The sequence below is a fragment of the Carassius carassius genome, chromosome 38 (assembly GCF_963082965.1).
Source record: "Carassius carassius chromosome 38, fCarCar2.1, whole genome shotgun sequence".
Classification (NCBI taxonomy): Eukaryota; Metazoa; Chordata; class Actinopteri; order Cypriniformes; family Cyprinidae; genus Carassius; species Carassius carassius.
Window position 1 is genome coordinate 19634876 of NC_081792.1, and position 13977 is coordinate 19648852.

General features: G+C 41.9%; 1 protein-coding gene across 1 annotated transcript in view; it reads right to left on the reverse strand.

Moving 5' to 3' along the window:
* LOC132119521 (ski oncogene-like) overlaps positions 1-13684 on the reverse strand; it is a 31487-nt gene extending 17803 nt beyond the window's left edge. Inside the window, exon 1 of the mRNA XM_059529560.1 lies at positions 12425-13684. Within this exon, the coding sequence (XP_059385543.1) occupies positions 12425-13321 (897 nt within the window). The 5' untranslated portion in view covers positions 13322-13684. The remainder of the gene's footprint in view (positions 1-12424) is intronic.
* Positions 13685-13977: the final 293 nt, after the last annotated feature.

Here is a 13977-nt window from a genome sequence, read left to right on the forward strand (position 1 = left end):
TAATCTCACATTCCTCACCTCATTCACAAATAGCCTCTTCAGCTTTTGCATGCACTCCTCAATCCTAACCAAAGTTCCAATTAATCACAGCCTGCTGTAGTGCCGTAGCCCAGGTGAGCTGATGTCTCCACCAGAAGACAGCCGCAGACAAGCATACAAGACCACTATATGGTGAAGCCAATTAAGCCAATGCTGCCTGAAGGAACAGTGATTACCCTGTTTATAATGATAAGCCTCAGAGCAGCTCAGATTTTTGAACGAGAAGTTGTAAACTCTATTCTTGTCCTCTTTGACCACAATAGCTGGTCCCAAGTTTAAGACACAGGCCTGGTAATAGCTAGGTCATTATGGGATTTCAGGCTGCTCTGCTCTGGCCTGCCCGGGCTCAGGCTGCCCATGTCTGTGGTCACTGGTGCACTATAAATAAAAGCAGACACTGAGTACAAGCATACTATCACATTGCCCTACAAGCCAGAGAGAGAGAGAGAGAGGGAGGAAAGTCACCCTAGCCAGAAAATTTTCAGCTGCCATTACTCCAGTCTTCAGTGTCACATAATATGCTGCTTTTGGTGCTCAAAAAAAATATTTATTAGTATTATTATCAATGTTCAAAACAGTTGTGCTGCTTTATATTTTTGTGGAAAGCATAATATAATTTCCAGGACTCTTTGATCAATAGAATAGCATTAATTTGAAACAGAACATCTGTAACACTATAGACATCTTGCTGTCATTTTTGATCAATTTAATACGCAAAACCTTGGATTAGTCTGTTTTATTGCATCGGGACCAAAATGTCTATATTTTTAATGTCTAGAATATGCTGAGCTGACTGTACCTCCCCCGTGCATGTCCTGCTCACTTCAGAGACAGAGAGAATGGATGGATTAGAAAAAGAGAGAAAGAAGCCAAGGCAGAGCACAGCTGAGTAATTGAGGGTGACATGTCTGTAACAACACATCAGGCTGTTTGAATAAAGCCCTTTCCTCAGAGAAATGGAGAGAATAGAGAAAGAGAGAGAAGTGATGGAACAGATGCTTGGAATTAGAGTAGCCAGTGAGGAGGTGTCATCCGCAAAAAAAAAAGGAAAGTGGCAGCAGTTTTGGTACTGGATAAATAGTCCCACACAACCTTGCTGTGCTTTATAGAGCGAGGAGGCAGTCGTGCTGAATGCGTTTGATATGGGCTCTCGCTCCAGGCCTCACCGTCGCATTGCTAAAGGCTCCAATAGCAGAAATTTAGTAAGTGTTTAACAGCAAACCACATTTCCTTTGCTCGCTAATACCTGATCTCCAGTGTCACGCAGAAATCTGGCACACACTCAAGCCACTGGGGGTCTGCTTGTTGGTGCTACTGAGGAACATAGAAGAACGAGTCCTTCTCCCTTCTGTATCCTTTTTACTGTCAATTGTTTTATTTATTGGATTTCATTACCTTTTAACCATCAGAAGAAAAAAAAATTGTAGTTGATGAATGAGAAAAACACTGACATTCATTCAGTATCCACTGGCTCCAGCATTTGAAGAGGCAGCCAACAAAACCGCAGCGCATGCTTATAATAAACAGAATATTATTTTCCATTGCTGTGGATGCTTATATAGTTATGGTTATAGTTATCTTTACAGTTAGAGTTCTTGGTGTGATTTTTACTGACTAAACATGTTACTTCATAGCATTAGCTTCAGAAAGATGCAGTACAATAAATAACAATACATTTCATATTATATATAAAAGCAAAAGAACTTTCCGTTTCTGAGAACGCCATCTTGCCGAGCGCTCCAGAAGCAGTTCTGAAACACCATGTTGTGGTGGACCATCGCAGCGGGTTGGAAAATGGAGGCCTTGCCAGCCGTCTGAGGGTTGGAGGAGTGAATCAGCCTTTCTGGAAAAATCTGAATGTGCCTCATAACCCAAAGCCTCAAACACAGGGAGGGCAAATGCAGGATAACCTCCATCCTTGCTTCACCCAGAGAGCAGGAGAGAGAGAGAAGAGACTCACACTCATCCAAAGCCAAGGCACAGAGAAATGGAGGTTATGGATCAGGTCATCCTGACATCATGATTTCTTTTTTGCAAGGCTGGGACAGAGCCTTGTATTCCTCAATAACACAATCACTATGAGAAGGCCTGGATACGAGTGTTGCAGAGACTAGTTTGTGTATGTGTGTGTGAGAGAGAAAAACAGAGTGAGCAGAGAGTGAGTGAGCATGAGAGAGCTGGCACGCTCTCCTCAGCCCACCAGCCAGGAAGCATCAAGTTCTTATTTAGCACAGGAAGAGCTGCTTTGCTTAGCAACTACACTCTCCAATCACAGAAGTTTTCTGAATAATGCTGCTTGGACATGGAGCGAGAGCCGTCTACGTGCCTCTGAGGAGTGAACGAGAGGCCACAGGCTGCTTAAAAACACAAAATCCCTATTTTCATAAAAGACCCAGACTGCTCCTTAGCCTAGAAAAGAACCAGCTTTCAATGTGTGGTTTAGAAAACTCATAATTTAATTAACAGGAACAGTTTACCTAAAAGCTAAAATCATTATTCACTCAACCTCATGTTGTTTCAAAACCATAAAACTTCTTGCTTCCATGAAAGATAAACAATGCAATTACAATGAATGTGGAGCGACGATTTCAAGCTTAAAAAGGATGCAAAAGCACCATGAACGCATCATGAAAACAGTCCATTCCACTTAAACACACTATATTCAAGCATTCTAAATTCCAACGACAGCTTTACATGGGGAATGGACCAAAACTTATGTTGCAGTGTTAACTACAAATTTTCCTTTCCAGTGGGCTATTCATTGGAACTCTGTGTCAGAACCAGATCAGACTAATTCACAAAAGAAGAACTCAGATTGGTTTTGCAAATAAATTAAAAAAAAACAACAACAACTGACTACTTCGCTCATGAACAAGGGCAAGAACCTAGATTTTTAGTGAATTCTGACTTACAGTTGGGTCTATTTTATACACAAAGGTATCTAAAGAGTTGTATGGTTTTAAATGTTACTTCTGTGGTGCATTTTAATCATTATAGAGTTTGGCAGACACATTCAGTAATTATACTGTAAAGAACGGCCAGGATATTAAAAATCTCTCCTCTTATTCTCAGCAGAAGAAAGTTAGTTTGGAAAGATATGAGAGTGAGTAAATAATGGAGAATTTTCCATTTTTATTCCCTTTAAAGGAACACTTCACCCATTTGCATTTAGCTTTGTATTGTTAGAAACCCAGTCATATATTATAATGATCATGGATTTTTCCTTTATTTTTCCCTAAAATGGGAGAAATAAGGATTTAAGTGTTTTACTTCCTGCTTATTATGACGTAAAAATCGTCATTTTGCGTCATAATAAGCAGGAAGTCAAAATTCATTGAAAAGTGTATAGACTACAGACACTAGCTTATTATTATTCCAGGGGGTGGGACCCACTCACCCTACAGGCCTATTACAGATCAGTGGGTGGGACTAAACTTACAGAAACGAAAATGAAAATCCGCCATCTTGTTTGGAAGCTATGTAGCTAAGCTAACAAGCGCTTATGGAGTCAGATTTACGAGAATGGCTGGAGGAACAACTCATGATATGGAAGAAGAGGATTTTCAAAGTCTGTTGCTCGAAACAGATGTTCGTGGCTATCTATACGAGCCACAATATAGCGCAGAGGAGGAACAGGAGGTGGCGGCTTCAGCCGAGGCCGGAGACCTGCCTGTCACGTCCGAGGAGACCGGGCATGCTCGAGCTGGCGCGGACTGGTGGTGTCTGTGCTCTCGTTGTGCGCCTACGGACACAGAGCTAGAGTCCGTCTGCTGCCAAGAATTTCAAAGATGCCAATTTCTCCTCGAAGAAATGTCCGAGGCAGACAAGGACACGGATGTTTGCGTTGTGAACCATCCTAGTTTCGTACATGGGTGTGCATCTAAGGGAAAGAGATACAACACTGAATTAAAGTTACATTTAAGCCATTTCCATCGGAATGAAACTTTTTAAAAGTGGGCTTTGCAGAGCAGTTACGGATTAACGAATTTGCAAGGGGCTCAATTAAGAAACTGGGTTTCTTGCACAGTGGCAGCTGTCTACTCCAGGATTTTTCATATCCAGAGCAGATGGGTTGCCATATTAATCACGAAGCTGATGATTATTGACTAAGGGGTCTGATCTGAGAAACTGATCATAAAACACAACCATGATTCTGCCATCTGTTCCCACAGACTTGTGGAAGTGCCAGCCTGCGCAACTCTAAACCTTAACCGATGCCGTCATCAGACATCATACAGCCTTTACTCACAAAACAAAGGCCTGATTCAGTGACATTCATGGTTAACTGCATCCCAATTAAAGATCATTAATTTTGTGGTACCAAATCAACACTACACCACTTCCTTGTAACACAAAAGGAGAAAAATCTAAATGTTTAATTAGAATGCATGTGGAACAGAACTCTCAAGCTTAAAAAGGATGCAAAATAGGATTGGGTGATGTCTACAAATGTAGCATCGGACAATGTCTACAGAAGTGAAACATCGTGGTGGACGATGACATTGGCGGGGGCGAGCCTGGGGGCAAGGGGAGGTTGGTGGGTGTTGGGTGTGTGAGTTAGTGGGGGTACCCGAAGCATGAATCCTTATAAGGGAAAACAACTAACCATTTCTAACACTGTGTCTACACCGGATGCGAGCGGTGCGGCGCAGTACTATTCGACAAAATACTGTAAACACTGATCTATAATAGAGATTAATTATATATAGATCAGTCAATGGAACTCCGTATAATCAGTGATGTTGTCTACTCTGGATGCGGCGTGCACACACAGACAGAAGTTAGTTTAAGTGTTTGGTTCTTTTAATTATGATGATTTTGCCTCACATTTAACAAAAACCCACCAATTATCTAAATAATTTAATATCCTAATCAACTCAACACACCTGCAAAGGTTTCCTGAGCTTTCAAAATGGTCTCCCAGTTTGGTTCACTAGGCTACACAATCATGGGGAAGACTGCTGATCTGACAGTGGTCCAGAAGACAATCATTGATCACCCTTCACAAGGAGGTTAAGCCACAAACATTCATTGCCAAAGAAGCTGGCTGTTCACAGAGTGCTGTATCCAAGCATGTTAACAGAAAGTTGAGTGGAAGGAAAAAGTGTGGAAGAAAAAGATGCACAACCAACCGAGAGAACAGCAGCCTTATGAGGATTGTCAAGCAAAATCGATTCAAGAATTTGAGTGAACTTCACAAGGAATGGACTGAGACAGGGTGTCAAGGCATCAAGAGCCACCACACACAGAAGTGTCACGGAATTTGCTGAACCACAGACAATGTCAGAGGCGTCTTACCGGGGCTAAGGAGTAGAAGAACTGGATTATTGCCCAGTGGTCCAAAGTCCTCTTTTCAGATGAAAACAAATTTTGTATTTCATTTGGAAACTAAGGTCCTAGAGTCTAGAGGAAGGGTGGAGAAGCCCATAGCCCAAGTTGCTTGAAGTCCAGTGTTAAGTTTCCACAGTCTGTAATAGGGTTGGGTATCGATTGGGTTTTATTCGATACCGGTTCCATTTCGATACTTTTAAACTGGTACTGGTGCCTAAACGGTGCCTGAACTGATACATCTATAAAAATAAATAAAATTCAAAAAAGCCTAAATAGGATAACATTAAAGAACATTAAAACTATTTACAATAAATCCATAGCATTCACACGCTCCTTGGATACTCTCATTTCCCAAGCTTCCCTTACTCTAAGGCTAAAAAAGTTATTTTTAAATCCACACAATGTTTCTACTGTATCTCAGTCAATTACTCGGATATTTAGTTAAAATGAGTGCTGTCTGTCCCTGTCTTTAATCAGTTCTGTATATGACTGTATGGTCATTCTTTATAAAGTAGCAACAATGTCATTTGTAAAGTAGCCTAGTCTTAGGCACATTAGTATTTTCACCCAAAAAAAGGGGTTTAGGCCAGTTATTTATATCTTTTGCTGTAGTGTGTCAGTAGGAAATATCATTTTACATTTCCAAACATTAATTTTGCCATTAATTTTAATAATATTCTAGTGAGATTGTTAAACGCACATGCAGTTTGACAACAGATTGCCTAAGACTAAAACTTTTGCACAGTAGTGTATGCATAAAGTACATATAATTAGATTAACAATATTTAAATTGAATATAATTCAAGTATGCGTTCATGTGTTAAGGGCTAGATTACCGCTGGAGGAAACAGCTGTGGTGTGATGAGCGGTGAACGGACCTCGTGTCCTCTGTTTGTGTTGGGGTCCGCTCACGCTTCTCCGCGCGGTCTGTGGATTAAAGAGCGCGCTGAAAGACGGAGAGAAGACAGATCTGCCGCCATTTTCATTACATTTAAGCGGACTGACTCTGAGGCGATTGCGAATTGAAAAAAAGCCTAGCGACGCCCATGTTTCGTGTGTACATTTTGGAGAACCAAGACAAATATTTAAATCGATCGCTCAGGCATTTAAGAGGCACCGAAATGAGGCACTGAAACCTGCTTGCTGATTCTGTTTGGTGCATACCGGTTCCATAGGTACCAGTGCCATATCGGTACCGGTTTTCGGTACCCATCCATAGTCTGTAATGATTCGGGGTGCAATGTCATCTGCTGGTGCTGGTCCATTGTGTTTTTTGAAAACCAAAGTCATTGCACCCGTTTACCAAGAAATTCTGGGGCACTTCATGCTTCCTTCTGCTGACCAGCTTTTTGAAGATGCTGATTTCATTTTCCAGCAGGATTTGGCAACTGCCCACACTACCAAAGCACCAAAAGTTGGTTAAATGACCATGGTGTTGGTGTGCTTGACTGGCCAGCAAACTCACCAGACCTGAACCCCATAGAGAATCTAAGGGGTATTGTCAAGTGGAAAATGAGAAACGAGAAACCAAAAAATGCAGATTAGCTGAAGGCCACAGTCAAAGAAACCTGGGCTTCCATACCACCTCAGCAGTGCCACAAACTGATCACCTCCATGCCACGCTGAATTGAGGCAAGGCAATAATAAAAGCAAAAGGAGCCCCTACCAAGTATTGAGTACATGTACAGTAAATGAACATACTTTGCAGAAGGCCAACAATTCACAAAAAAACAAACAAAAAAAATGTTTATTGGTCTTATGAAGTATTCTAATTTGTTGAGACTATTGGTGGGTTTTTGTTAAATGTGAGCCAAAATCATCACAATTAAAAGAAATTAAAAGATTTAAACTACTTCAGTCTGTGTGCACTGAATTTATTTAATACACGAATATCACAATTTGAGTTGAATTACTGAAATGAACTTTTCCACGACATTACAATTTATTGACATGCACCTGTAAACTGCTGCCGCATTTTATTTATGACGTGCTGACACAAATTTCAAATGATTTTCAACAGCCGCTTTCTCACATCCAGTGTAGACAGACTTTAGCTGATGCGCCACACTGTGTAAGCAGAGGTGCCCGAGGACAATGGCAAATGATTTGCAGATCCTCAGTACCACTGTCAAACATATAATCTTGTAAAATGTGTGGTAAGTACTTCCGCTGCATAGTATAAATAGAGTAGCCAACGTGCGATCGCGAATCTTGAAAGTGATAGTGAAACTAAAAAGTGATCGCGCATTTAAAAGGGGGGCAACATTGTGGCATCGTCTATCAGCCCGACCCTACTGCAAAAGCACCATAAAAGCATCATGAAAACAGTCCATTCGACTCATGCACTATATTCAAAGTTTTCTGATGGGAACAGGTTGTGTTTACTGAGAATTCTTCAATTTGAGTCTATTAGTTAAATTTGTGAACAAGATCAGTCTAATTTTACAAAATAACATTGCTACTTTCATGAACCCTGCATGGAGGGCAAGGGTGGATATTGAGATTTTTAGTGAACTTCAAATTACATTTCAGTCTGTTCTTCACACAAAAGTATCAATTGACTTTGGAAGACTTGAAATATAGTGCAAGAGTTGTATGGACCAATCATGCAGACTTGCTCAAAAAACAAACGCCTAATTTAGTGACATTCGTTGCTAATTACATCCCGGTTAAAGATCAACATTATTGTGGCACCAAATCAACATAACACCACAGTAGATGCATTTCATGTTGGCAGCAGACACAGAAAAAAGTCTATAGACTGATTACCATAGAGGCATTGGTCGTGCAGCGTACACCAAAACAAAGCCAGAGACACAATGAGGGCTGATGGCTTGAGTAACAAAGCTATCCGGAACAAAAGAGGCGGCAGGTCTTCACCCCAGCATCAGCCAGTGGAGAGCTCTAGCTTACGCCCTTTAAACAAGAGGTCACACGGCAGAGAATAGAGGGCACATCCTCTGAGAGCCCCTGACCACCCCCTCACCTCCATCCCTCCAGGGAGGGGATGAGACAGCATCTCTTGGGGACTGTTAAGTCATCAATCTGCCCTTGTACATTTCAGACAGTCAAAGAATAGGCATCAGAAAGTGGATTTGGACTCAGCTAAGTCAAACCCCAGGTAGCCACTAGCCAGTGTTGTTTGAGCGTCTGATTCTGAGCAGCGGGGGTTGTTTGCCAGCTGCCGGGATGTGGTATGGACTTGGGATGAATAAGTAGCACTTGCTTTGTTTGGGTGAAGGGGATGGAATTGCTGGCAGTCTGGATGCAGAGCAAGGGGCAGTGTTGCTGGTGGTACGCAATGCGGGCCACAACGGCGAGGTCAGCAGACAGATGGGAATGGAAATGAGTAGGCCGTGTGCTCATTTTAATCTTTTCCCTACAGCTGATCCAGGCATTATAGATGCAAACCTGCACGCACATTGCGACCTCCATCCCCCAACCGTGCACATTTATTATGGCCGTTGCCACCTTGGGTCGGACACTCAGTTGATTGGTTTTGTCTCAGGTTGGTTGTCATCTGTAATTTAATATAGTGAGTGAGCAGAACAAAGAGGAGTTTTATACCCCCCCCCCCATTTAAAAACGTTGGAGACCCTCTGTGTCCAATATATTACACAACAATATTCTCACTGGAGTCTTCATTTCTGGCAGGACAATGCACATGCACTTGACATATGTGTTTTATGGGAAAGTTTAAATTCCAAATAAAACAATATATGACAAAGTCATTACATGCTGTATCAATCCGTTCAAGTTAGAACTGGAGCGAATAAGTAATATAATGATAAAATAATATTATATAATAAAGATAATTTTACAATTAAATAAAAAATAATAATCAAGTTAAAATGTCCCTATTAAGCAATTTTTATGGGTCCTAATATTGTTTTGGTAGTCTCCTACAATAGGTTTAAATGCATGCATGGTCAAAAAACACTTTCGTTTTCTCAAAATATGCATTTAATTTGACCTCATTTTCCAGCGATTGTCAAATGATTCCTTTGAAGCAGTTCAAAGATTCAGTTTCTCTAAACCCCTCCTTTCCATGACCTCTCCTCTGTAGTGATTGGTCTACGGCATACAGCAGAGTCGGAAACGATATGCCTAATTGCCTATTTCAATAGTTCTGTATTTTGAACGCTCTATAGAAGAAAAAAAAACATCATCTATTATTTATCATACTTACAGGTTGTGATTCAGTGGAGGAGCTGGTTCAAATAAACAGGATACTAATCCATCTTTCAACAGCAAGTGTTTTGTGAATCCTGCGTTGAACTTCCCCCGAGATTAGAGAAGCAGTCCTCAGTAAAATGACGTGTTTGTAGGTGAAGTCATGTTGTTCGCATGCGGCCAACATAGAACATAGGCACGCATTATGCAAATGTGTTATTGCGTGATGTGTAGCCGTCACAGAAGTGGGATTCGAATTACTAATGACTTGTTTCAGCTGTACAGAGTCAATTCTTTATTTTGGGAGACAATAACTTTATTAATCGTGCACTTTCATCTTTTTCAAATTTGCAGATTGTTGACATTCACATACAGCATTACACACTGCATGAAAGGCAATTATGAAAATGGCATAATAGGGGCACTCTAAATAATCTAATTAAAATAATAAACATTATAATAAAGTGTATAATTAATTTAAAACATTTTAAATAATTAAAAAAACATTTGGTGACCTAATGAAAAAACAGCTTATTCAGTTTTAGATATAAATTCAAATTATTCTTTTTTTTTTTTTTACAACTATTAAGAATTTTTACAAAGCAAAATAATATAATAATGAAATGATGAAATATTAAATAAAATATTAAGAAACTATTTTTCAATTTTTACACATATTTAAAGAGGATGACACAGGGTTAACTCATGAGGTCATACTTCTTCTATGAATCAATAGAAATTGGGCAAAAAAATTGACACTAAGGCAAACAGTAATTAGGTGGGATGTTTCGCTACCTATTTATTTTCATTGTATTCTTCAGTCTCTTATCAGACAACCATCTGTCCAGCTGAAGAACCAACGGCCGAACACGATTGGCCAGACTGACTGAAAGGAGAGGGGGTGGGGTTGTTGGTTGACTGTCTTTTTAGGGAGGTCACATCACGGCCCTTTGACGGCATGTCAAGGCCCCTGGCGGACAGGGGCGACAGATTCTTAATGACAACTCGCCACCCTCTCCCTGTGATCTACCCCACAATGTCAGCCAGTCCAGACAAAGTCTGGATGCAGTTTTAAAAAAATTCAGCTCAGAGATATTTTGTTCTGATTCACCTTAGATAAAAAAAATATATATATATATATATTAATAATAATAAAAAAGCAAACTTGGTACTGCTGCAAACAAGTATATTACATAAAAATCCTGAGGATTCAGAAACCTAATAACCATGGCGACCAGCCTCTCATCAAAGTAATATTTGGAAGCAGCAATTCTCTAAAAAGCATATTCTCTGCAAGAGACCGCAAACAGCACATATTCTCAGTGAGACTCAAAAGTTTACTTTTATAAAATAAAGGAAAAAAAAATATATATATGTCTCAATTGAACTGAGGTTAGGTGAAAATTGCTGAGGTTTTTTTTTTTTTTTTTTTTTTAATACAGATCCGCTGGTACACAGCTCCCCATGGACCCAACCAGCATGCTAACTGGGACACCTCTGACAATGAACCATTGAAACTGCACAAAATTCACAATTCTGTATACATTAAGGCTACTGTACTGTTAAGACAGTCCCTAGCATCATGGTAAAATGTGCTTATTGTACAATTTAAACAAATATAGGACAGACAATAACTTTAGCCTAACGAGAAGCAAGGCAAAGCGTAAACTAGCCACTCAGCTTCCATGTGACAAATAAAAGTCAACACCTTTCTCATAGAGAAGCATTCGTAAAAATCACAGGACGCTGCATTTCTGAAATGTGCCATGTCTCTCACATTTCCAACAGTAATGAAACTGCATTTGCCACACCATGCATCCCAAGGCTGCCGAAGTGACACCATGGTAACACATACATATATGTGTGCAGACCCATTAGCACGATCACACTCAACAGCTGCTGCTTGGAGGGAGCAGCCAACCCGAGTCTCCCGTGCTTTTGTCCGCTCGCCATGTCTCTGACCCTGGCGTGGAGCCTGATCAGACAGTGGGAGACCCAAGGGTAGCACTGACCCTACACCAACTGCTTTTTGGAGCGTGACTTCAACTCCAACCTGCCCCCCACCCAAAACACATACACAAAACAATGTCCTACACAGCACTCTTATCCTCCTCCACTACTGGCTTCCCCAAGCATCCCCATTTATCTCTGGCTCCCACAAAATACACAATTGAGGCTCCATTTGTCATATGCAGATGCCCCTGAGTGCATCCAGAGGCACAAAACAAATGCTTTTGGGGGGCTGATTGGGGGCAGGACACCACCTGGCTGTGCTCCTTCTCAAAAGATAGCATTAAATTCTGATATTACATCATAAATATATGCAGTATAGTTCAGTGGTTCTCAGCTGTGACCTCGAAAAGTAAGGAAAAAACAATGCTAAACTCATATGATATAGTGCATAACATTTTTTTAGTTGCTGGAATCAAATTAAACTCCCAATTTTTTTTAGATGCCAAAATGAACATGCAGTGTAATTCAAAAATAAAGGCTGAAATTAGGAAAAGTATGGTTTGTATTTTGTATGGTGAAACTGAAGAAAGATATGTTTGACATTAAAGATTTTTGGTTGATTTGGCACAATAAACAATTTTGGCAAAGCCACTACAACATACCCAATGTAAAATTTGGGTTTTGAAGCAAAACTTGTTGAGATGCACAGCTATAGACAGTTTTCAGAGGTGGCACCATGTGTAACAGGAAAGTTCAATGTAAGTGCATGAGAATCAATAAAGTAAAATACACACAAAACATTAAATGATTATATAACACCGATAATTTCTATAAATGTTTGGGACTTAAATATTCATAATTTTGGAGTACAATAGTCCAGATTTCGATTTTCATAATATTTCAGTAGATCGTCAAGGGTTAAGCTCACCTTGTAAGATATCTTGTGCTTGTTCCCCAGGTCAAATTTCCCCTTTAACTCATTGAGGAGCTGTTGCAGTGTGCTGCTCTCCTCTTTGTCACTATAGTCTTGATCCAAAAGAATATAAGCCCTCCAGTTGGACGAGTCGAAGCCCCAGTGACAGGTTCTGTTCTCCAGCCTTTTATGACTGTGCACCACAAACTTGTGCGTTGGGAACATGAGCCTGCAGTCCAAGCACTGTATGCACGCCGCGCTGGGGCTCGTGTAGAGCTCTGGCACGAACAGACCGTTGCACTTCCCGAAGCATTCGTGATAAACTTTAAAGCTCTTCTCCGTTCTTTCCAGCTCGATGGAGCACGACAACTCTTTGTCGACGTGTGGTGGGAACGTGCCGGCGTAGATGAGGGCATTGCAGAGGCGCTCGGCGTCCGTCTGGGTGATGAGTCCGCATGAGGGGGCCGAGAAGGGCAGGATGCCCATAACTTTGAGGATCTCCAGCTGGTCCGCCGTGCACCGGGAGCAGTAGATGTGGAGGTCGTCGCACACCGAGTTGATCTGCTGGAGGGAAAAATCTCGCAGGACGCTGTTGAGGATCTGCGGCAGGCAGAGGCGCTTCTCGCCGCCCACCACAAAGCACGAAATGGTCTCCCGCTCCAGGACCGTCTCGCACCTCTCGGTGGAGCGGTCGGACGGGATGAAGAGGGGCCCCGGCATGACCGGGGGCGTCTGCGCGGGGAGGTTCACCATCACCTCGGCGCTCTTACAGTCCTTCTTGAACAGCATGTCATGCTGCCACCGGGCCGAGAAGGCTGCCGGTCCGCCGAGGGAGCTCATGGAGCTCAAGTGAAACTGCTTGAGAGTTTGCTGAAGTCCTGGATGCGGCTGAAAGCTGGAAGCAGCCTCCATGTTTAAACCCGGGCAATCTGATCACAACAGATTTGGTGAATGTGAACGGAAAGAGTCGCAACAGTCCATGTCAGTTCGGAAAGCGTAAAACACCGCCTTGTAATCCATTCAACAGTTTCATTTTCAAATCTTAAATCGAACCAGAGTTCCCAGCGACGAGAAAATCCTCCCTAAAGTGTAAAGTTTTGAACGAAATGTAATTCCCAGTCCGCCTGTTTCACAGACCCGGTGCAACTCACGCGCAAAATGTGTGTCTTGTGTAAAGCTCTTGCCTCCGCTTTACTATGAGAGTGTGCGAGCCTCCCTCCCTTTCTCTCTCTCTGTTTGTTTGTGTCTGGTTCAGTCATTGAATTCCTGCCAAGAATGTGACTGACTCCCCGGGCCGGCTGTTCCGTGAACAGTTCTTCCTCCCCCCGCAGTCTCAGCAGCTGCAAAAGCGGGAACACTACCTACACGTAGAACCACAGCGGCGCATGGCAGCGTGAGGATGAGGTCGAGGAGAGGTGGAGTTTACCTACAGCGGCTATTGAGAGTGAGGAGTCACGTGCCGATTTGGGTTGATTTTGGAGGGGTCTGAGCCGGTCGGCCATGATGGTAGGACACGCTATCGGTCGCCAGGGGCAACGCCCTTAGAACTTCACAGAGGCGCGACTAAA